Source organism: Molossus molossus, unplaced genomic scaffold, assembly GCF_014108415.1.
Source record: "Molossus molossus isolate mMolMol1 unplaced genomic scaffold, mMolMol1.p scaffold_m16_p_21, whole genome shotgun sequence".
Lineage (NCBI taxonomy): Eukaryota > Metazoa > Chordata > Mammalia > Chiroptera > Molossidae > Molossus > Molossus molossus.
In genome coordinates, this window is record NW_023425357.1 from 42427743 (window position 1) to 42451392 (window position 23650).

The 23650-nt window shown below is 48.2% G+C and overlaps 2 protein-coding genes and 1 pseudogene across 3 annotated transcripts; 1 reads left to right on the forward strand and 2 right to left on the reverse strand.

The window, feature by feature from the left end:
* Positions 1 to 67: 67 nt before the first annotated feature.
* On the forward strand, positions 68 to 15020 carry CIAPIN1 (cytokine induced apoptosis inhibitor 1). Of its 2 annotated transcripts, none has more exons than XM_036275653.1 (9): positions 68 to 140; positions 4760 to 4934; positions 5683 to 5835; positions 7780 to 7856; positions 9370 to 9538; positions 12017 to 12090; positions 12895 to 13010; positions 14244 to 14325; positions 14803 to 15020. In XM_036275653.1, exons 2-9 carry the CDS (start codon positions 4778 to 4780, stop codon positions 14911 to 14913), a joined length of 939 nt encoding a protein of 312 aa, XP_036131546.1. In that variant the 5' UTR covers positions 68 to 140; positions 4760 to 4777; the 3' UTR covers positions 14914 to 15020. The 2 variants fall into 2 exon arrangements, with proteins under 2 accessions (XP_036131546.1, XP_036131547.1); XM_036275654.1 differs by lacking the exon at positions 68 to 140 and adding an exon at positions 4509 to 4563.
* Positions 10406 to 11318, reverse strand: LOC118638761 (annotated as a pseudogene).
* A 5036-nt stretch (positions 15021 to 20056) lies between the features above and the next one.
* Positions 20057 to 22512, reverse strand: CCL17 (C-C motif chemokine ligand 17). Its single transcript, XM_036276071.1, has 3 exons — positions 22443 to 22512; positions 20676 to 20793; positions 20057 to 20171 (listed from the first exon to the last, which is right to left on the reverse strand). The coding sequence occupies exons 1-3, from the start codon at positions 22510 to 22512 to the stop codon at positions 20057 to 20059; spliced, it is 303 nt and encodes a 100-aa protein (XP_036131964.1).
* Positions 22513 to 23650: the final 1138 nt, after the last annotated feature.

Below are 23650 nucleotides of genomic sequence, written 5' to 3' on the forward strand. Positions count from 1 at the left end.
CGACGTGACGGACAGCTCTGCGAACGCGGCGCGGCCACTTCCGCCCTCTTGCGCCGCGGATCCTCCTCCTTCTCTCGCGAGAGGCGCGTGGCGGAGAGCCAGTAGCTGTGGAGAAGCGGAGAGCGAGACCTGGGTACCAGGTAGGTGCTGTTGGGGTGACCGAAGAACCCGACCTCCCCCAATGGTCTCCTCCCGACTCATGCTCGTCCCCAGATCTTCCCATTTCCGAGTCACAGCCCCGTCCCATGGTGGGAACCTAGCCTTGGCCACAAGGTCCACGGCGGGCTTTTGCCCAGAGAAGCCGGTGTGAGGGGCCGGGCTGGTTTTGTCTGCGCCGGGCTCCTGGAGCTGTGGCCCCTTGTCCTTCCTGGGCTGCCTCGTCTGCTGCGCTGGCGGCCCCGGTCTGAGGCCCCGGGAACCGCGGGGTCAGGAGGAAGAGCCCTGAGCTGGGCCCCGGGAGACCTGGGTCTGAGAGCCACTTCTGCCAGTAGCCAGCTGTTGTGACCTTGGGCCTCAGCCCCCCAAACTGAAGACGTTTCGGTCGTTGGAGAAACCTCCAGGTTGTAATTTTAAGCCAGTGATTTCCCTAAACCTACAAAGGGGTGTAGTCGGTATAATAATATATTTCCCAAACTTGCCAGATCGGAAGAACCACATAGGATGCTTGTTAAGTTGGGTACTTCCCTGGCCGGTTTGGCTCAGCGATTAGAGCGTCGGCCTGCGGTTTGGAGAGACCCGGGTTCGGTTCCCGCTAAGGGCATGTACCTCGGTTGCAGTTTGTCCCGGTCCTGGTTGGGTCGTGTGGCTGGCGACCACTCGATGTGTCCCTTTCACGTCGATGTTTCTCTCTCTCTCTCTCCCTCCCTCCCACTCTATCTGAACAAAATGTCCTCGGAAAGTCCGGTACCCAGGTCTTTCTCTGGAGAGTTGATTCAGTACATTTGGGTGTAGTCCAGGAATCTTATTTTAACAAATGCTCCTAAGTGATTTGTAGGAAATGCAAATTTGTAAAGGCTGATAGCAATCATTCAGACATTGAGTGCCAAGCTCTGGGTGACTCGAAGGTCATGGACTGGTCTCATGTCAATGCAGAGCACCTCTCTGGGACACCTATCATCAGAGAAGGCTTCATACTAGTAGGAAGATGTAAATGGTTTGGGAAAAGGGATTAAGGGTGACAGGAGCTAGGCATGTCTTTCTGTAAATTTTGTGTTCGCAGTCAGACCCTTCTCTTTGTTTTGAACACCCCTTACCAACCCTAGATTTTTCAAATCATTTTGCTCTTCCCTGCATGAGTGTGGGGGATATCCTCCTAAGCAAAAGTCCCCAAATATTAAAATTTCATTTCCATATCTCTGGATTTTGATAAAGCACTGCTCCATCAGTGTTTTGTTGTGTTTCTGAGTTCTATCCACTTACCTTCAAATGAGCCTTTTCTGTGGAAATTCTAGCACTTGGATATCCGTTCTGAAACCCTTAACTCTTGACACACACCTAACTGCCTGATGGTAGTCTTCCATTTCTTTTCCTTGCTAATTATTACTTTTTGTGTATGCGTGCACAGTGGGGGGTGCATATATGCGTGCATGAACCCAGTCAGTTCATTTTAATTAAAATTTTATTTTTTAATGACTGTCAGGATTCTCAGATTTCTTTTATGCACCTGACTTAAAAGGATTTGATTTTGGGTTTGAATTGATACCTAAACTTCAATCTTAGTTTTTTCTTTTGGCCCTGTTTATTCTTTAAGAGGAGACGAATGCCTCAAGATTTTATGTTTACTGGGTACCTTAAAAATAAACAAGTGCATCTTCAGAAGTTACGCTGAGACCTCTGCTGTCACTGCCTGCCAGTAACGTTTTAGAAGATTCATAGGCATGTGTGTGCAGCAATGAGTTGGAGAGGAGTATGACAAACAAGTCCAGTGATATGACAGTGACTTCTGCTCCACCTCTCTTTAGTTATGAAATTGGGCTCTGAGTCACACTTCTAAGTGTGTTGACTTAAGTGCCACAGTTTTTCCTTATTTTATTTGTAGTTTTTAGAAAGACAGATTGACAGCAGCACAAAACTCTGATGATGAAAAACATCACACTTTGGCTTTTAGATATTTAAAAGAACATTCTCTCCCATTGTATTAGGAAAATACTGACCAAAACCTGTGGCTGAGTCAGTTTTTTGAGGGTTAATGTTTGATAAATATATTTTATGAACTCTCTCTTACCATAGAAGATTAGTTTGGGGGGAATATGGAATATGAAGCATTTTACCTTCTTGTACTTTACTGACACAGTCCCACTGGAGTACTGTATAAGAAAGATGTCATAAAATGCAGCTCTTACACTGGATAATTCCAACAATGAAAAAGAAGCTTCACATTTCTCCCAGCCATCGAGAAGTGGAGCCTCAGAGTTGTTTCAGAATATTATTTTATTGAGCTTTGTGTGCCAGACTCTGCTGAGTGCTTTGCGTGTTTTCATCTTCTCATTTATTTCTTACAGCAGCCTTGCAAATACGAAATTATCATTCTTCCTTTATTGATGAGAAAAGAGAGGGGCTAATAACTGACCCATGTCATGTAGCTATTAATGAGAAGATCTAGTGATAGATAGAACTCCAGTTAATCTGTATTTCAAAACCTTTGCTCTATAAAACTCTGCCTCTGTACAGGTTGCTGTAAAGGTCCAGACACCTGAGTCTTTGTTTTTCTGTAGCTAATAAGTAACTTCTGGCCCTTCGGTTCTTTCCTGAGGATTTTTCTTTGAGTACAGTGCAAGATTTAGTAGTCACTGTTGAACAGGGAGTATTGTTTCTCTTTAGTGTCCCAAGGGAGATCCTGTTCCAACATCATTCTAGAAACGTCATTTGTTTCTTATAACTTAATACCCAGCAGTCCATATTCCTATATTCCCTGGCTATTTCTTAAATGTGATATTGATCCCAAATTGCTCACCTTTAGGATTTGCAAAGCTTCTTCCTCAATATCATAAGACAGTAAAGCTTAAAAGTTTTTATTTCATGATTGTGCATTTTTAAGGGACTCAAAAACCATAACTCGGTGACCAAGGAATCCTGATTGTTTGATAACACTTGGCACCCTTTTACTGTGACTTGAAGTCAGGTCGGGATAATAAAGAGTGTGCATTGTACATGGAAGGAACTAGATAAAAGGCATGATAGAGTGTAAATGCAAAGGTTTTTCATAGAATGAAGAGGGATTCACTTTGGAGAGGTGGGAGATACACATGGAGCCAGATTATGGAGGACCTGAATCCAGAAGACGAAGGAGTTTTGATTTTGCTCTAGAAAAGAAAACCTTTAGTAACTCCTTTAGGAAATTAGCAACAAAATCAAAGTACTGTAGCAGTGAAGGATGACTGGCTAACCTGGGCATGTTTTGTAGGCAGAAGAGCAAGTCACTTGAAGTCAACATTTTTAAAGAAGGAAGAATGTAGTGGACATGGCTTACATTCAGTCCTAGAGTGTCCATGGTGGCATAATTGTCACTTAGCCACTTCTGCAGAAGACGAAGTGTTCATCATAAGACTGATTAATCCTTGATGTCTCCACCACAGCTTCTGTCTTTATGTCATTTATTAGAGCTATTTTAAGTTGGAAACTTTGTGGTATTAATATTTAAGAAAGAAAGGAGGAACTGAGTAGTGCTATCTCCTGACCTGAATTCATTGTGAGCACATTCTATACTCATCTGAGTATCAAATGGAAGAAGAAAGTTGACCCATGCCAGGAAATTTCCATAAGTTAAAAGCATGGGCTTTACGGTCATATGGACTTGGATTCAAACTCCAGCTCTTACTTTATCCATATAACACTTACTAATTGTGTGACCTGGGCAAAATCAATAACCTCAGTTTCCTGGCTATAAAATGGGAATAATAGCTAATTTAAGGTTGTTCAGAGGTTCAGTTGAGATAGTGGATGTAAAGTGTTTTGAACACTTTGGCTAATACTAAGTGTTAAAGAAAGACATGGTAGATACTATTGATTATTGAAAAATTGATCTTTTTTTTTTTCCATCTTCACCCAAGGACACTTTTGCACTTATCTTCAGATAGAGCAGGAGGGAGAGAGGAAGGAAGAGAGAGAGAGAGAGAGAGAGAGAGAGAGAGAGAGAGAAATAGCGACGTGAGAGAGAGACATCAACTGGTTGGCACCCTCACAACCCTAATCGGGCCAGAGACGAACCGCAACCTAGGTACATGCCCTTAGCGGGAACCGAACCTGGGACTCTCTGGTCCGTGGGCTGACACTCCAATCGCTGAGCCAAACTGGCCAGGGCAAATTGATCATGTTTTGATGAAAGAGTTCAATTTGTGAAATTTAATAACTTGTGTCTTTAAAAGAAAAACATTAAGCTTGTGGTTGGGTTATGTCTGCCAATTTATTTGCTTTGCTTGCTGAGTCATACTTCTGCCTAATGTCCTGTGTGTTTTATATTCTGGTCAAGCCAAGTTGTCTCATATCAAAGAGGAAATAATCTTTCTACCTTCAAGCTCCTTGCGTGACAGGATTCTTACTGAGGAAGCCACCTGCTTTGTTTGTGTATGTTGGGGTTATGAAACCTTGGGATAATGGGTTTATTTATTCAGGCTCTCGTATTGGCAGGAAGATTTTCTAATGTGGTCAGCATTCCCCGTCAGAATTAGGTTGTGATTCTAATCATATTCAATGGTGCCTCATGGATGAAATTGCATTTGTATCTCTGCTTTGTCTTAACTCTTTGGCCCGTGGTTTTTAGGTCTGCAGCACTGCAGGAATGGCAGACTTCGGAATCTCAGCTGGCCAGTTTGTGGCGGTGGTCTGGGATAAGTCGTCCCAGGCAGAGGCTCTGAAAGATCTGGTGGATAAACTTCAGGCGTTAACTGGCAGTGAAGGCCGAGTGTCTGTGGAAAACATCAACCAGCTGTTGCAGTGTAAGCACCTACCCAGGATGGGGGTGGGAGGAGATGGGTCGGTTTCAGTGGGAGGGCTGTATTTCTGTCGTTCCATGATAACTGAGTTTTTGTTTTGGGTGGCACGTGATAGTAGTGGCTGGTTACCCTGTTGTTTTTCAGTTGAGATATGGTGAGCTCAGTAGTGTAATTGATGATTTGTAAAAGTATGTTCTTGTTTCTTATTAGATACTCCACATTTTTTTTTTTAGTCCTCACCCGAGGACACTTTTGCATTTATCTTCAGATAGAGCAGGAGGGAGAGAGGGAGAATGAGAGAGAGAGAGAAACATCCATGTGACAGAGACACATCGGCTGGTTGCCACCCACACGACCCCAACCAGGGCCAGGGACAAACTGCAATTGAGGTACCTGCCCTTAGCAGGAACCGAACCCTGGTCTCTCTGGTCTGTGGGCTGACGCTCTAACTGCTGAGCCAAACCGGCCAGGGCACTCCACATTTTTTTTAAAAAGCTTACTCTTCATCTAGCTTCCTTTTTGACTTCTTTCCCTGAGCGTACCAAAGGATATGAAATTAGTAAGACTGAAGGAGAGCAGGGCAGCCATGTCCTTGCCCCTCTTGATAGTAATGATATTCTAATAGCATTTGCTGAACAGGTAGGTGTGCATTCTACAAGGCCAGGCTGTAGCCTTCATGGGGGCTTGGGAGGGCTTGGGAGATTGCTTCTGGGGTCCAGGTGATTGCTGATAGAGTCTTCCTTCTTTTCAGCTGCCCACAAAGAGTCTAGCTTTGACGTTATTTTATCGGGTATAATTCCTGGAAGTACCACGCTGCACACTGCTGAGATTCTGGCTGAGATGGCCCGGATCCTTCGGCCTGGTGGATGTCTTTTTCTGAAAGAGCCAATAGAGACAGCTGTAGGTAAGGAAATCTTCACTTAGAAGACTAGACTTTAATAGGGTTGAATCTTTAGGTATATTTGTTGCATCTCTCTGAGCAGGAGATACCATTTGGAGATCAATATTTCTACAGCAAACCTTCTCCTTAGAGATAAATTATTGTAAAATCTTAAGCAACACATCTGAAGAAATTTGAGGTCTTTGACCCATTAGGTAATAAAATATAAGGAAACTGCTTATCTAAAAATGACTGGGTCCTTTAACAAGTGAACTGTTAACCTTTGTTATTTCTATACCATGGAAAACTATGCAACAGTAAAAAGGAACAAACTCCATATGCCCAACAACTTGGATCAATCTCAAGGGAATCGTGCTGAGTGAAAAAGCCAGTCTCAAAAGGTCATATGCCATCTGATTTCATTCATGCAACATTTCTGAAATAACAAAGTTATAGATGGTGGAGAACAAGTTGGTGCTTGCCAGAGGATGTGGTATGAGGCTGTAAAGGATTAATACGAGGTTCCTTGTGGTCATGGAACATTCTGTGTCTTAATTGTGGTTACTCTAACCTACACATGTGCTGAGATTTCATAGAAACATAGACACACACGAGTGCGTGTAAAACTGGTAAAATATGGATAAACTCGGTGGACTATCAATGTCAGTTTCCTGGTCTTCATACTATACTAGAATTATATAAGATGTTACCATGGGAAAGCGAGGTAAAGGGTCCTCAAGACCTCCCTGAACTTTTAAAATTTCTTGTGCATCCATAGGTATAGTTGAAAAATAGTGACTGGAAGTCTGGGAGTGATGAGGTAATTATTGATTCGTGGGAAATTAATGATAGAATACGAAAAATAAAAACCTATCCTTTTTGTTCAAGTGGTAAAGTGTCAAAGTTATTCAGTTCTGAATTTTAACAATTTTTTAAAAAATATTTTTTCTTTATTGATTTTAGATAGAGAGGAAGGGAGAGGGAGAGAGAGATGGAAACACTGATGAGAGAGAATATGGATTGGCTGCCTCCTGCATGCCCCCCACGGGGGTCGGGCCCACAACCAGGGCATGTGCCCTGACTGGGAATCGAACTTGCGACCTCTTGGTACATGGATCGATGCCCAACCATTGAGCCACACCAGCTGGGCTGAATTTTAACAGTTTTTAAGTAGACTTTCCATCAAAATGTGATGACTCGCCCTGGCCAGTGGCTCAGTGGTTAGAACGTCGGCCCGTGGACCAAAGAGTCTCGGGTTTGATTCCAGTCAAGGGCATGTATCTCGGTTGTGGTTTGGTCCCCAGCCCTGGTTGGAGTTGAGCAGGAGGCAACCAGTCGATGTGAGATGTCTCTGTCTCTTTCTCTCTCCCCGACTCTGTCTCCTCCCCCCTCTCCCTTTCTTCTTCTCTCTCTCTCCTCCTCCCTCCCTTCCCTCCCTCCCCCTGTATGTGAAGATAAATGGAAAAATATCCTTGAGTGAGGATTTAAAAAAAAAATGTGATGACTTCATAGAAATGAAATGAAATGAAAGTATTTTGAAATGTATGAAGGTGTTTATGTGGAGATGTAAACTTGTGATGTGTATAGCAGGTATCTGTTTTTTGCTGGGAATGTAAACTTTAGTGACTAAACACAATGTCTTTTGTCAGAACTATAACAAGAACACAGTACCTGTTACTTTAGAGTTTCTAAGCCTCTTTCTCAATCTAACAACCCCTGTAAGGTTAAGTATTTCTAAGAAGCAGAGGGCGACAAGAAACAATAATGGAATTATTATATAAAACTTAAGAGCTTTGGTAAGAGAATTTTGAATAACCAAGTCAAATTAAAATATCATCACTAAAATATATATACATTAAACAGAAAAGGTTATTGTGTTAGTGCCTATTAACCCAAATAGGATAGAGCCTTTATTATTTTTCCTGCTTTGACCTATAAAGCTATTGATTGAGGTTTTTCTCTTGGCAGTTAACAATAGCAAAGTGAAGACAGCATCTAAGTTGTGTTCGGCCCTGACTCTTTCTGGTCTTGTGGAAGTAAAAGAGGTATGTTGGTGGACAACCTTCTTTGCTGGGAACTTAAACCTTGGGTCACTAAACCCAGTATCTCTTTGTCAGACGATACAAAGAGAATTGGGGCGATAACAGTCTTGAAGGTGAGGTTCTCGGTTCCCTTAGACTAGGAAATAAGTTGAGAAGTACTTTGCATGGTGCCTCAAAGGACAAAACCTCTGGGATAAATCTCCTTTGAAGAGGTTTAGCTGGGGCCCTTGTGGGTTCGGGGCACATTCTGGTCTCAATACTGGGTTAGTGACGGTGACCCCCGAGGCAGGCAAAGAAGAACACAGATCCCCTAATGGATGTAAATCCTAGGCCCAAGTGAAGCACAGTTCCCTAGATCATCTTCAGATATTGATGGGAGGCTGGAGTAGGCTGGAGGAGAAATCCCATTTTTGACAGTTCAGTGGAAATATTTTAATTAAATAGAGGTGTTTATATTTCTACATTCTTCTCTGAATGAATTTTCATTCACGAGAGGTAAATGTAATATGAGAGCCATTATACCACTGATTTGCCACATAACCGAAGACCTTAATTTATTCATGCCTACCCTTTATTTTTCTTTTTAGTTAAAAGATTTTCTGTTTTTTTGTTCTAAAATAAGGGATGCTCATAAAAATTCAATTAATACTGAAGAATATTGAATATAAAGTGACGTTCCAGTCCTTGCTCACACCTCCCTCCCCAGAGGAAGCCACCAATACATTTTTTTGTATGGCTATTCAGACTTTTAAAAAATGTTTTTGCAAGTATACACACACGTACACACACATCTACATATACATATGTACATATACACATCTTTTTCTAATGTCAGTAACGTCATACGTATACATTGTTTGGTCACTAGCTCTTTGGACATTTACCCATCTCTGTGTTACCCCTTGTTCATATTAATGATGTAACAATACTCAGTGCTACAGGTGGGCTATGATTTATTTAAACATTCTGTAATTGTGAGACGCAGAAGTTGTTATTGTTTTAATGACACAGCACCCCCACCTACTTTTCTACTTTTACTCTCTGCTGCTACTTCCCAAGGAGCATAGAAAGCATTTCCCTCCTCCTGTTGTTCTTTTCCTTGTAAGATATAAATTTTAGTGTGTTTATGGTGGGCATGCTTCCCTATAGATTTGAATCCTATTCAATGGACCATATCTGATTCATCTTTATATTAATCACCACAACCTCCACAGTGACTCTAGCAGTACCTTATACATAATAGGCAGATATTTAATAAATGTTTTAAAACTTTTCAAATGATAGGCTCAATGTAAAAATGTAGATAAAAGCTACACTCTAGGGTTCTGATCAGTAAGAAACTAATGTGAGGCATGAGATGATGTCTGTTATCTCCTGCTATTATCCTGCATATAATATCCTGCCATTCTGTGTAGTACTTAAAACATAGAAATGAGTACTTGATGCCTGTTTCGGTGGACATAGAACATCATTTTGTAGAAATGTGACCTAATCCTTTTGATGTCTTGAATTCCAGCTGCAGCGGGAGTCCTTGAGCCCCAAGGAGATACAGTCTGTCCAAGAACATCTGGATTACCATAGTGACAGCTTGCTCTCTGTGCAAATTACAGGCAAAAAACCCAACTTTGAAGTGGGTTCTTCTAGTCAACTTAAGCTTTCTACTGCCAAGAAGTTTTCTCCTTCAGGTAAGTCTGGATGTTCTGTCTGAATAGGCCTGGAAGGACACATTAGAAATTGAGCGAGAGATCTGAATGAGGTGGTGAGATTTTTTAGAGGATTAGCCCTTTCTTAATTTCTGTCAGTTCCAAATGGAAGAATGCTTAATGTACTATTGTCCTAGGCATTTTTAGATCCCAAACTGAAATAACACATAGATATTATCTAGTTCAGCCCTTCTGCACCGGAGGACACTGAGGCCTCCAGATCTTAGAGGCCTGAGTCACAGAGTTGAGTTAATGAAGTCTTTCTAGACCCCAGAATGTTTTTTTAATCCTCACCCAGGGATATTCCTATTGATTTCAGAAAGGGAGGAAGGGAGAGGGGGAGAGAGAGAGAGACAGAGAGCAAGAGAAACATCAATGTGAGAGAGAAACATCGATCGGTTGCCTCCCAGGGATCAAACCCACAACCCAGGTTTATGCTCTGACTGGGAATAAAATCCACAACCTTTTAGTGTACAGGATGACGCTCCAAATAACTGACCTACCTGGCCAGGGCATCCAGGCATTAGAATTTTGACATTTATCCTCAGAAGACCTCGTGGTGGTGGGCATGGTCGATAAGAGTGCCCTGTTCCTCTTCCCTTGTGTCCTTTACCTTTGTGCCAATAGTCAGCTTTTCTTACTTTGAGGATCCTAAGACACTTATGAAAACATTTCTTCTGCTCAGAAAGTTACACTCCCCCACTCCACTTTGCGTGTCCCATCACTTCTTTTTAATGCCTGAATTGAGAAAGTCATCCCGGCTGTGAGGTAAAAAATTTATAGTACATTTGCACCACTCTGTGTTTTTTTTAGAGTTCAGCTTTTTACTGAATGTGTTACAAAAGAACTTTAGTCAAAAAAACCGAAGTCCACGTCGTCATCAGACTCCTCAGCTTCTTTCTTTGCTGCCACTTTCTTCTCCTCAGCTGGGGCAGCAGTCTGGAGGGGGCAGGCCCCCTGCTGGGGCAGCACCCGCTGCGGGCCGGTTCACCAGCCCCTGCATTGCAGATGAGGCTCCCAGTGCTGACATTGGCCAGAGCCTTTGCAAATAAGCCTGGCCAGAAAGGTTCAACATTTACACCAGCTGCTTTAATGAGGGCATTGATCTTATCCTCCATCACTGTCACCTCATCTTCGTGCAGGATAAGCCGAGTAGGCGCAGGCGAGCTCTGAAACAGGCAGGGTGGCCCAGAGCTGGGCGAGCGCTGCCGGGACTGGTCTGGACGCCCATGAGGTGGGGGAGGGCCTCCCCCAGCGTGGCCTTAGCTTCCTCGGAAGGACTGAGCATCTTACTGGCAGTTGGGGAAAGGGGCTCACCGCTCTGTTTTGACTGGCTAGCCTACATCTGCAAGAAATCCTTTGGAATCCTAACCTTTGGGTTCATAATACAAATGGGTGGGAGCAGCTTAGATGAGCAGTTTGCCCAGTGGAAGGTCCGAGCATGTAGTTGTGACAGTGATCACTAGGGGGTGCTCTTACACTCACACACCACCCCCAACCCATTTGAGGACACGCCCACATTGAATCAGGATCTCAGCCCTTTCCGGCCATTCCTTGTGATCTCCTGGCCCATAGAGAAACTCAGGAGGTTTGTATCTGCCATCAGTTTGTTACACTGCCACCATCAGCTCCAGAGCTTATTTTCTTGTATGTAACAGGTTTATGAGAGGCTAAAGCCGTGCTATTCATGATGCTTTTTGGCACACACTCATTTAATCTTCAGTCACTTGCAGTAGGTTCAGGGAATACCATTGGCTCCCATGTTCTGAGGATGGAAACTAAGATGAAGAGAAAGCAGTATGGAGGGGAAGTAAAAGCATTAGACAGTATCACATATGTGTCTTTGTGCAACTGGCCTAAGTATCTAAACCTGTTTCCTCATCTGTAAAATCAGGATGACAGATACTTGCTTCATAGGGTTGTCAGCAGGATTAAATTAGATGATGTGTGTAAAATGCTTCACATAATGTCTGGCACAAAGCAAGTGCTTAACAGATGATGGCTTCTGTCACTATCATAGCAACTGGCCTAAAGTTCATGCCTTTGTAAGTGGTAGAGCTGGGCCTCGAACCCGAGTCTTTGACTTTCAGTTCAGTATGTTCTCTACATAGTGTCAGTAGAAAGCACTTATGTTTGTTTGTTTGTTTTTTTAATCTTCACCCAAGGATACTTTTCCATTTTTATCTTTAGATGGAGTGGGAAGGAGCAAGAGAGAGAAAAACATCAGTGTGAGAGAGACACATCGACTGGTTGCCTCCCACACAACCCTGACCAGGGCCGGGGACTGAACTGTAACCAAGGTACACGCCTTTGACCAGAATCAAACCCGTGACTCTTCGGTTTGTGGGTCAGCGCTCTAACGGCTGAGCCAAACCAGCCAGGGCGAAAGCACTTATGTTTGCTTACAGTTCGTTTAAGGCTTCTTTGTAGAGCTCTGTTTCTTTTGTTGGTTGGACTCAGTGAAGCCTGCTATGGACCCTGCAGCTGCCAAACTCTGGACCCTCTCAGCTAATGACATGGAGGATGAGAGCATGGTGAGTCAGCACTGTGGCCACTTGATTGCTTTCTTTTATGCCCCACCTTGGGTGTGAATGTGTCTGGTTTGGAGTAGCCTCTCTGGACTGGTAGGTGGGAAAGTGTTTAAAGCGCAGCATTGTGGCTGTGCCTGTCACCCGCATCGCTTTTCCACACAGGTGTTCTCATTCTTACTTCACGTGACATATTAAAGACTCTTGTGGGCATGTGCAAACCTGAAAAGAGTTTGTCAGCTGAACTATCATATTGGCTCCTTTGGGCAAGTCACTGAACACTCACTGTCTTAAAAGCAATGCTTCTCCATCTTTGATCAGTCCTTCTGTAATAAAGTTCTTCATTTCTACAACCATCGAAGTTATAGTGGCAAGCAAAATAGGCTATGGTTTGTGCCCTCATAGAACTTACAGATTAATCGCCCACATGATTATCAAAAAATTACACAATGAATGTATCATTATTGCCCCTTTTTTCTGGAATTATAGAGAAACTATTTTATTCAAACCCTTTTCACCTGACAGCCCTTCATATATGTAAAACGCTTCTTTCTCTGTTCTTCCTGCCTCCCTTCCCCAACGTACACATAATATGTTCGTTGTAAGTCAGTTCCCAGTCCCCCCACAACCTAGTGCATCTTCTGTGCACCTTGGTTCACTGTGGTGGTCAGCTCAAACGTGAGGGTCTCCCGAAGGAGGATGGTGGGCCTTTTTACACAGTCGGTGCAACCCTGCTCTCTCCTCCTGTGACCACCTTAGCCTCATTAGCAGAGGCCATAACTGTCACTAACTGCTTTGAACACTCTGCAGGATCTCATCGATTCAGATGAGCTGCTGGATCCAGAAGATTTGAAGAAGCCAGACCCAGCTTCCCTGCGGGCCCCTGCGTGTGGAGAGGGGAAGAAGAGGAAGGCCTGTAAGAACTGGTAAGTGCTGGCGTTAGCACCGTCGGCCATGCTGCCTCCAGAGGCTTCGAAGTCTCCAGGAATCGCAGTAGTGCCCTACTATAAACAGACACGTGTTTCACTGTGAAATGCATAATATATACAAGAGAATATGGTAGGCAGGTACATTTTAAAGAGAAGTAAAATGAACCCCAAGTACGGATCACCAGATTGAGAATCAGAAACATGGCACCTTAGCGGTCACCTCTGCTTGCTTCCTCGACTGCATCGTGCTTCCTCTTCCCCACAAGGGGTTACCATTCCAAGTTTGTATTAATTATTCTTGGCCCTTTTTTGATAGTTTAACCACCTGTATGTGAATCCTCAAACAATATATTACTTAGTTGTGAAGAACTGAGTAGTGAGCCCCAACCTGACTCAGCAAGGAAAGGTGGGCATTCCGTGTCTATGAAGTCTCCCAGGGAAGGGTGAAATCAACAGGGTCTTCTGGCCTGGCTTCTGAGAAGCTCCCAAAGCAGCTTCCGGGCAGTCAGTAGGAAGAGCTGTGAATGAGTTCTAGGAAACCCAGTTAGAGACCTGGCAGGGTTGTAGTGTGATGCAGGGACTGGATGAGCAGCAGAAATATGGCCGGGGCAGTGGCCAGCCTGCTCTAAGCTCACCACACCCTAAGTTGTCCCCTTAGAGCAGATCAAAGCGGACGCTCGCTGCTAGTCAAGTAATGTCCTGAGCTGATTGTCAGGGCGTGGGGGGGAAGACGACTGCTGAGCAGTGGCTGCCCTTTGTAGATAGAACATCTCCCTGCTGGGTCTCCTCCTCCCCACCACTCTTACCGTCCCCCTAAACAGCCGCATGTGTTTATCTTACCTACCTGGCTCGTAGGCAGTTGAGTTAAGATCCTGGTATAGCCCTGGCCAGTTGCTCAGTGGTTAGAGCATCCATCCTTGGACTGAAGGGTCTTGGGTTTGACTCCCAGTCAAGGGCATGTACCTGCGGGAGGCAACTAGTCGATGTGTTTCACATCGATCTCTCTCTCTCTCTCTCTCTCTCTCTTCCTCTCTCTCCCTCTCTCTCCCTCCCTCTCTTCTACTCTATCTAAAAATCAATGGAAAAATATCCTCAGGTGAGGATTAACAACAACAACAAAAAAGACATCCTGGTGTAAAGAGAAAAGTCTTAGACACGTTTGGCACTGCCCAGGATTTGGAGTGGCTGGGTGGTGGCCAGTCTCACTCATCAGCTACTGGTTCCCTGCAGCACATGTGGCCTTGCTGAAGAACTGGAAAAGGAGAAGTCCAGGGAACAGATGAGCTCCCAACCGAAGTCGGCTTGTGGAAACGTAAATATCATTACTCAGTATTCCCCAAATCCTTAGTGGGGTCGAGCATCATCCTGAACTACACACAGACTAGCTCCAGTTAAGGAACTTAATGCCCCAGTATTTTAATAACAGGTGAATATGAGAACATGTATGTAGGTTGTAACGGAAGCAAGGTTATCTCTTAAGAGAGGGTTAGCATACTCGTTTCTTATTTTTGTCCCTTCCTACTTCCTGGTGGACCTGTTCAGCTGAGCTCAGCTGTGATCTGAACTGCTGAGGATATAGAAATGTGGCCTCCTGAGGAGCTTCTATAGACCATTGTTCTCATGGAACCAGAGATCTTAACTCTTAGTGTTTGGGTCCCCATGGGACCTGTCGATGCACCCAGCCGTTTTCTTCCGGCCACTGTCACCATATCATGAAACTAGGGATCTTGTTCTTCTGGCTCTGTCTCTGGGAAAAGCTTGCCAGTGTGATCGTCTCTTCTCTCAACAGTGCTACCTGGGCGATGCTTTCCGCTGTGCCAGCTGTCCCTACCTCGGGATGCCAGCCTTCAAACCTGGGGAGCAAGTGCTCCTGAGCAACAGCAATCTCAACGATGCCTAGGAGGGACCCCGCCCGGGACACAGCTGCTCCTCCAGCCGACTCCTGTCCCTCAGCTCTCGTCTCTGCATCTGTTCACTCTGTTGGAAACCCATTTGCAGGGAGGGTGCACAGTGGGCAGTGTAGCTGGCTGTGGGGCACAGGGGTGTGTAGTGCTGCTGTGGATCAAAAGACCAAGGTGTCATGGTTGCCTGGTTCCCCTGCGCGGGGCTGGTTTCTTCACCTCGTGTTAGGGAAACAGAATGTGTTTCCCTCTCCCAGTGTCGACATGCTGACGTAACACTCCAAACCCAGACTCCTGGAGTATTAATACTCTGTGACAGAGAGGCCCTGCCCCTACTGTGTGCTCAGCAAGTGCCACTACTTGTCTTGCAGGGTTGGTTCACTCAACATGCACTTCCTGGTGACATGAGTCAAGTGTCTCGTGACCTGGGGGCACCAAAAGTCACTCATGGGTTGCTGTGATCATAGAGTCCCTCCACCCTTCCTGCCCCCACCCTCATCTTAGTGTGTTGCACCCCCGTGTTCTATTCATCTGGTATTAAACTTGCATACTTCCACACACCAGTTGGGAAGAAAGGATGTGTGTGTGATGTCTGGCAGTCATCCAAGTTCACTCAGACCACAGGACTTTGTTTTGGAGACTGTGTCACACACAGATGGTGCCAGTCCTACACTTGGGGACTGGGGCCTCCCCATCTCCTTGAGAAGAGTCCAGGTTGATGGGATTTAGAGGAAGCAGGACAGAAATCTGAACCCACACTCCCATCTCTCCAAGCAAGACACCCTTCGTTCTTGTTACCCACCCTCGCAGACTCGGAGTGGATCTTGCCAAATCGTTGGGGAGGTTGTGTGGGTTTAAGAGACCTGGATTTTTATATCTTATCAATAAATAAAAGTGTTCTTTGGTATTAGTCCTTAGAACTTGTCTCTATATTTGCTTTTGCTTCTCCTGGTCCCTGCAGGTGGATTTCAGTTAGGGGTGCGGCTAGATTCTAGTTTTTCAGAAGTCCCTGTGGTTGGCAGAGTTTGAAGAAGACCCGCAGGGCGCCCTGCCCTTGAGTATGAGCAGGACCTTTGAGCACGATGGGACCTCACTCTGTGGTTGGGTTACACTAGGCTAGAGCGAGGGGTTCTGCGGAGGCGGAGTTCCTAACGGCTGTCGGTGAGAAGAGGCTTTCCTGAGTGGGCCTGACCCAGTCGTTACTCCTTTGGAAAAACTGGAGAACAGGGTTTCTCCTGGCCGGCTTCTAGTTGCTGTTCCGTGAGAGGTCCCGGGAGCCCAGAGCAGACCTCTGGCTGCCGAGGGGGAAGGGGCCCCAGCCCTACACCCTCGGGAGCAGGGATCCACCGAACCAGCTCCAGGCCCCGAGTTCCAGGTGAGACCCCGCCCGGGACGTCCTCCCTGGCAGGACTCCTGGCGCTCAGAGCCTGAGAGGATAAATGTCTGGTTTTAAGCCTCTGGGTGGTGATCACTGGTTAGGCAGCCACAGGAAACTTACAGCCCAGACGGGTTAGTGGAGCTGCTGGGCCTCCGAGTCGCTTCTGCTTCCGTTGCCAACGTGAAGGGCAAAAACCTCGGCCTGCGGGTTGAGGGCAGGCACTCCTGAGCCAGAGATTCCTGGGATGGGCTTGCCAGAGCCCAGGGCAAGTGCCACATGCCCTCGCTGACCTAATGCTCATTCTGGATCCCGCCTCCCTGGCAGAAAGGGCAACACGACCTCTGTCTGCCGTGCTGGCATGGGGGGTGCTGCCAGTCCTCACACCTTGTGACTTTGGAAGACAGCAATTCTGAGGGGAGGTTTCAGAGCCAGAAACAGTCCCAGATACCACTCTGGTATTACATTTGAGGATACTGGGTGAGACAGGGTGACTCGCTGCCATCAGTCCCCTGAGGACTGCTAAAGGTAAGGTGTCCGATGTTCTTGGACAGTCTGAGTCGGTAGGTCTGAGATGGAGCTGGGGCATCGTATTTTTTGTAAACTCATGTTGCTTTCTTAGCAACTGGCAGCATACAGTCAGGGCTTCCCCTTCTCCCTGAAATACTTCCGAAGCAATAAGTGGGGTGAGCAGCAGAGCAGACCACACCTTCCTGGAGGTCAGGAGTCAGCCAGAACAGAACCACGAAGAGCTGGAAGGGGCCGGAAGCGGCGGCTTTGGAGCTGGGGTGTGGGAGGGCGAGAAGAGGGGACAAGTGAGGCCGTACCTGCTCCAGGCTGAGAACTCTCCTTGAGTTGCAAAATCAAAACCCCAGCCCGTCGTATTGGGTCCCAGTGCGCAGGCGGATAGCAGGCAGACAGCGGGGCTAGAGGAAGGGTCGCAGAGAGGAGTCTCATGCGCAAGAAGCATGCTGGTTGTTGGGCAGAAAGGCTTTGCTTTGTGACTATGCTCCAGACAGCTGCCAGTTGTACGGGGGGAGGAGAAAGCTACAGGGAAACGTTACCAGGTATCCATGAAGGTATGGCCAGGTGGGAACTCTTCCACACTGTTGAGGGATGGGTTTGGACAGCTACACCCTATAGTGTTAGCTTGAACGCTGGCTGTCTATTAGTCACCTGAGTAGCTTCTGAATAAGTCACAAACTGCCTGTGCCTGGGACCCCCACCCCTCTAAAGACCAGTGAAGTCGATCTTTTGCAATTGAGCCTAGGGTGTGAGCATTTTGCAAAGCTTTCCCAGGTAATTCTAGAGTGCATCCAAGGTTGAGAACTGCCCTAGAGAAATCCTTTTACACATGCACCAGAAGGCAAAGCAGAAAACTGCTCAGACCTGGGCAACCCATGTGGCTTCTGTAAGAGGGCAGATGAGGGAGCCGAGTCAGCACGTGGTGACCAGTCACAGAAGAGTGTGTGTATGAAATCTGTCAACTTTCATATAAAGTTCAAAAGTTTGAAAACACGTAAGAAGCATCAACATACTGCTAGGGACCACTTGTACATATACATTCATACCTATGTATATACACACATGTGACACACTAAAGGAAATCAAGGAGCGTGATAAACAGGGACAGATGACGATGCGGACTTCAGAGCAGCATGGAGTTTCTGTCTGGAAAGGTCTGTGGGGGTGTGTGTGCACTTATGTGTGTATACAGGTGTTTGCCTTGTTGGCATTTCTTATACATACATTATGTATTTTGTATTTATGAGACATTTCATTTAAAAAACTAGGAAAACCCACACATAAAAGCCTGGGTCTTAAAGAAATGCCCACTAGCCCTGAACAAAGCCCTGCGCCCCCCTGACGGGACCCACAGGAGAGCTTGGTGGCTGGTCCCATCTCCTGCATTCCTGCCCACACCCCAACCCCCTCTCACACACACGCAGCCCTCACAGCAGCTCTGCTTATCTGAGTTTACAGTATGAGCCTCCGAGGGAGATTTCCCTGGGATGGAAAAGTTTTGCTTCTTGTAAGACAATTTTGCAATGCACAGGAATGCATTCCTGAGTCCAGATCTGGCCAGCAGGATGAAGAATCCTCCCTCTCCTTTGCTGGCTCCTTCTCTCCTCACCCCACCCCCAAATTTATGAGAGCATCCTACTTCCACCTCCCCCCAACCTCCCAGGGCCTCCATGGATCCCCACGACATTTTCCCACAAAGAACTCGAACTGATGTGCTCCCAAGATTCCGGGTCTGAGGCAGTTGTTTCAGAAACGCTCCTCAAGCTCAGGGCAGGGGGAGAGCCCGCTGGTGGCCCAGGAGACCCTGGGGTCACAGAGTAAGTCATTTCATCACCATTATCAGCCTCTTTACTATCACTGTTGTTTTATTCCTGCCCCTGCTGGAAACTGAGCTGGTTCGGCCTGCAGTAAGGCGACTGACCACAAGGGGACAGCAAGAGGCAAAAACCTTGCCTGAAAAAAACCTCAAACAATGCAGATCACAAAATCCTAGGAAGAGAAGGACCAAATGAATACTGCTCCCCCGAGACTGCCTTCTAGAGAGAGAAGCCACAAGTCCACGGCCAGTCGGGACGGTGAGACAGGACTAGCATCTGAACGCTGACTCCGCCCTGCCCATGAGGGCTCCAGCCCGGAGCTGGGCCTGGACAGAGGGGACCAAAGGTGGTGGTTATAGCCTCCTGCACCCTCCTTCTGAGCTGATGGGCTGTGGGGTCCCCTGGGCAGCACACGGAGCCCCCCAACCTAATGGAGGAGTCAGGACTGACAGACTCACACCGGAGTCAAGGGGAGAACGGGCTGTCGCAGGTGGGCTGCCCTACAGTCCGGAGGAGCTGGCGGAATCAGGAGAAAGAATCCGGTGGGCGCTGTTCTCAGTGGCTTCCCAAGAGGCTGGCTCAGGCTGAGGCTGGGCGGAGGGAGGCAGCCTGGGCGCCATGGGACATCGTGCTAGGGCAGGGGCGAGGCTCAGACGGCAGATGGCCGGACACAGGCTGAGGACCCTGGAAACTGGCCTGGGTTTGAGCTGGGAGAGGGACCTGGGTCTTGCGATTCTATAGTGAGAGGTGGGCGAGATGGGGAGGGGGCTGCAGGAACCCCCGGGCCAGCGAGCTCCCCAGTACTCAGCAGAACCCTGCAAGGAAGGGTTCTGGAAACATCTGTGGAATTGGATTAAACGCTTTAGGGGCAGTGTGTGCTCAGCTCCTCACCAGGCCAGGGCTCACAGGTGAGCACAGGGGCGGGTCCGGGGGAGAGTGCGGTCTTCCGGGCAGACGAGAGGCCTGAGAACCCAGATGACACTTCCCAGACGGAACTCCTGCCTGCTGCACACGACAGAGAGGAGGGTCTGCTGAGCTCTCCTTCACCCCTACGCTTCCCACGGAACCCCTCAACTCCACCCCTGCCTAGGCCTCCCTCACTTGAGCATGGCCTGCAGCAGCCTTGTCCCCCTCTCAGCCTCAGTTTCCTTTCCGACCTGGACAGGCAGGACCGGGTGTTCTCTGGGGACCCTTGCAGTGCAGCCGCCTGGGGTGGACAGAACACACTGACCCAGACTGAGGAAAAAATGTTTTAATCCGGACCATTTCATGCCATGGTTCCAGGTCGGAGTCCTCTTTGTCAGAAAAGGCGGCCGGGGTCATCTTTGCCCTTGTAGGGCCTTCACTGGACCCAGGCCGCTGGGGTTGGGGTAGCAAACACTGAGGCCCCTGGAAGCTTTCACAGGGTCCGGGGAGAAAGCAGGACTACTGGCTGCGGGGGCCACGTGACTTCATGACATTTTTCAAGTATTTGATTGCCGCCTTCACCTTGGTTTCGTCGGGGTTCATACAGATGAACTTGCCCTGGACAGTTACAAACCTACAGAGAGAGAGAGAACTGTCAGGGGCATCTGGCGGAGCCCCTGCAGAGCCCCGGGCAGCCTCACCCTGCACAGACCAGGACTTGCCGGAGTCACACAGCGTCAGTAGGACATCTGGGACATCTGGCTCTGTCCTCAGTGACTCTTGACCCTCCCAGAGAGCCAGGGCCATAAGAAATTCTGTCTGCCACCTCATTCTGCCCAGCCCACCAGGAGCCTGGGAACTAGGAGTGTGCAGGCCCAGGCCAGGGGAAATGACTCCTGGGACTGCCCATGTGACATGGGGCTGTCCCATCTCTCTCACGGCCTCAGTGTTCCCATAAGTCAACCAAGAGGCTGGACCTCACAGCCTGGGCCTTTGGGCATTGCAGTGTGGGGGCATAGGACAGGGCAGGATGATGGAGGGGACGAGGAAGACCACGCTCTCCTCTTTCCAGGGACCCCTCCGGGAGCTCCCCGTCCTCCCGCTCCCACACTCAGCGCCCGGTGAGGGGCAGACTTACACAATGGCCCTCTTGGAGCAGTCCTCCGAGGTCCTGTACCAGGCCACCAGCCTTCGGGTAGGGATGGCCCCTTGGAAGTACTCCAGGCAGCACTCCCGGCCCACGTTGGTGCCCCGAGCTGCGGAGGGGGAGGCAAGGCGGGTGTGGCTGAGTGTCTGTGGCTGCGGGGAGTGTCTGTGCTGTGTCTGCGTATGTGTGTCTGTCAGTCTGTGGAGGGGAGTCTGTGTGTGTGTCTGTGTGGTGTTGGGGTGGGTCTGTGTTAGAGATGAGGTGGTGTGTGTCTGTGTGTTTTGGGGAGATCTGTGAATGTGTTTCTGTGTGGGGAGTATGTGAAGGGCCTTCACATGTGTCTCTGTGTGTGTGTCTGTGTGGTATTGGGGTGGGTCTGTGTTAGGGATGAGGTGGTGTGTGTGTGTGTTTTGGGGGGATCTGTGAGTGTGTTTCTGTGTGGGGAGTGTGTGAAGGGCCTTCACATGTGTCTGTGTGTGTCACATGTGCACATTAGTGTGCATAAAGTTTCTGTGTGGGCTTTGGGAGGCCCTGTGTGTGTGTGTGTGTATGAATGTGTGTCTTCATATGTCTCTGTGTGTGTTTTGGGAGTCGTGCATGCTTCCTTGCATGTGTGTCTCTGTGTGTGCATCTGTGTGTGTGTGCACACTCAGCACCAGCCCTGAATCATCAGGTGTTTACTCTGGGCCAGGCTCTGAGCTGAACCTTCCCCAGCAGCAGCCCTCAGTCCTCACAGCGCACCGGGAGACAGTGCTGTCACCACCCCATTGTACAGATGACAAAACAGAGGCCCAAGGTGCCAAGACACTTCTCCGGGGCTCATTTCCTCACCTCTGCGTGACAAATATCCAACCCTTGTGATTTTAGTTAATACCACACTGGCATGTTTCTAAGAAGGCCCAAGTGCCCTCTGACCATCCCGGGCTTACCCTGGTCAGACTCGCGCTCAGAGCTGAGCCAGCCCAGTGGTTCACAGAAGCGGGACCACGCAGCCACTGCAGGTGGCCCGCTGACAAGATAACCTCAGAGACTGCCCTCAGGCTGCTGGCGGGCACTCGCGGGCACTTGCCAGCTTTGGGCATGATTTCAGCCTTCCTTTCCCAACTGAATGTAAAAATGTCTTTGTTCACATCCTCTGGGAACAAATTCTCCTGCTTTTGTCTGATTCCCTCATGGTATGGAAGCCCCATTCATTAAACACATGCTGACAAATACTTTTTTTGTTAATCCTCACCTGAGCATATTTTTCCATTGATTTTTAATAGAGTGAAAGGGAGGGAGAAAGGGAGAGGGAGAAAGAGAGAAACATCGATGTGAGGCAGACACGTTGGTTGCCTCCTGCACGACCCCAGCTGGGGCCTGGGATCAAACCTGCAACCCAGGAATCAAACCTATGACCCTTTGGTCTGTGAGCCGACGCTCTAACTGCTGAGCCAAACCGGCCAGGGCCTGACAATACTTCTGAGAACTGTTTACTTTTCGCTGTTGAAACACAAACACAGTCACAGTCTCGCAACCATTGGAGTGTGAGATGTGGGAGCATGTTGTTCCTCACCAAGCCAGTCCCAAGTGCTGGGGCCTCCTCCCCAGCCCTCCTCACCACCATCCTATTATTTTTGTCATCATCACTGTGTTCTCCTGAATGCCTCCCTCCCGGTCCCGTGGCAGCTGCCTCACGGCCGCGCAGGAATGAGGGCGGTGCGGGCGGTACGCAGTGCGTGTGCCGCGGCTCGGTGCCCCCCTCTCCTCCGCTCTCACCTGCGTGGGTGGCCTGCAGAGAAGCCCCCAGAAGGAGGGTGACCAGGAGCAGCATCTTCACTGGGGTCATGGTGCCAGGAGCCCAGGAGAAGGTCTCTGCGTGTGGGTCCCTCTGCTTGGAGGAGACAGGATGACAGCCAAGGGTGGAGGTGACCTATTTAACCTCTTTGGAAATTTTGCTCCACCTCCCATCCTTCCCTGGACCAGTGGAGTTAGAATTTGAGATGATTCAGTAGAAGTCCAGGTTTGGAATGTTTGTGGCTTTCCAGAGAATGGGCACTCAACTGCGGACAGAAGTGGGGTATGCATTCGGGGGGCCACGGCGACACACTTCTCCTTTTACAGAGATATTTCTTGGTTCCTCTATTAGAACAGAACAAGCTTCACCCTAAACTGGGCCGTCCTGCTCCAAGCCTCTTTTGTGCCCGGTGCTCTGGGAATGCGGACAGCCAGGCAGGGGCCAAGAGAGGCCTTAACCTGGGCCCTAAGGAGCTCAGGGTGCGGAAAGGCCTCCCCTCCTCGGGGGACTGGCCAGCTGCATGGGCACACGGGCAGCTCCCTGCAGGGAAGGCCACAGTTCCATCTCATTCCGAGAAAGGCCTGAGGCCCAGACAACTTTGTGGGTCCTTCCCCAAGTTCAAGCTCAGAGTCCTTCCCTGAGCCACAGAAGGCCAGAGTCTGACAGTTTTGAATTATCATTTAGTCCAGATTTGCATGTGTGCAGATGGGGCAGCCACATTCCCCCAACGCAGTGTCTCACTCTAGGTTGAAAAACAAAATGAAAGGAGCCATGAGCGGTGATGCCTCTGCCTCCCAGCAAAGCCAAGTCTGCATCCGACACGTGGTCAGGGTGCAGGCTGAGCCAGGCCCTGAGCAGATTTCCCATGAACCCATGTGCCACAGAATCACTGCATCGGGTCAGTCCCCTGGTCACAAGAGAAAATGACCAATTTGCTTAGGGCTCCCTGGGCCAGATCAGAGTCCCTTTAACTAGGTCAGAGTCCCTGCCCACCTGCAGGTGGGCAGCATCTCAGCAGGGCAGCTCTGGACTTTGATTCTGACACACAGGACGTAGGCCTGGCTCCACCCTGTCCCAGGTGACTGGGCAGCTTGGAATGACACCGCCCTGCACCGTGGGGTCAGGTGCCTTCGTCCCCTCACAGCCAGCTCCGTTCATCACTGAGCCATCAATAAACTGTCACCAGCGA

Bases quoted from the DNA above. Each gene is read 5' to 3' on its own strand.
- CCL17 (XM_036276071.1), bottom strand. From the start codon at position 22,512: ATGACCCCAGTGAAGATGCTGCTCCTGGTCACCCTCCTTCTGGGGGCT. The intron at 20,794-22,442 runs GTGAGAGCGGAG...CCCCCTCCGCAG, and splicing joins TCTGCAGGCCACCCACGCAG to CTCGGGGCACCAACGTGGGC. The intron at 20,172-20,675 runs GTAAGTCTGCCC...CTCTCTCTGTAG, and splicing joins TGCTCCAAGAGGGCCATTGT to GTTTGTAACTGTCCAGGGCA.
- CIAPIN1 (XM_036275653.1), top strand. From the start codon at position 4,778: ATGGCAGACTTCGGAATCTCAGCTGGCCAGTTTGTGGCGGTGGTCTGG. The intron at 4,935-5,682 runs GTAAGCACCTAC...CCTTCTTTTCAG, and splicing joins CATCAACCAGCTGTTGCAGT to CTGCCCACAAAGAGTCTAGC. The intron at 5,836-7,779 runs GTAAGGAAATCT...TTCTCTTGGCAG, and splicing joins GCCAATAGAGACAGCTGTAG to TTAACAATAGCAAAGTGAAG.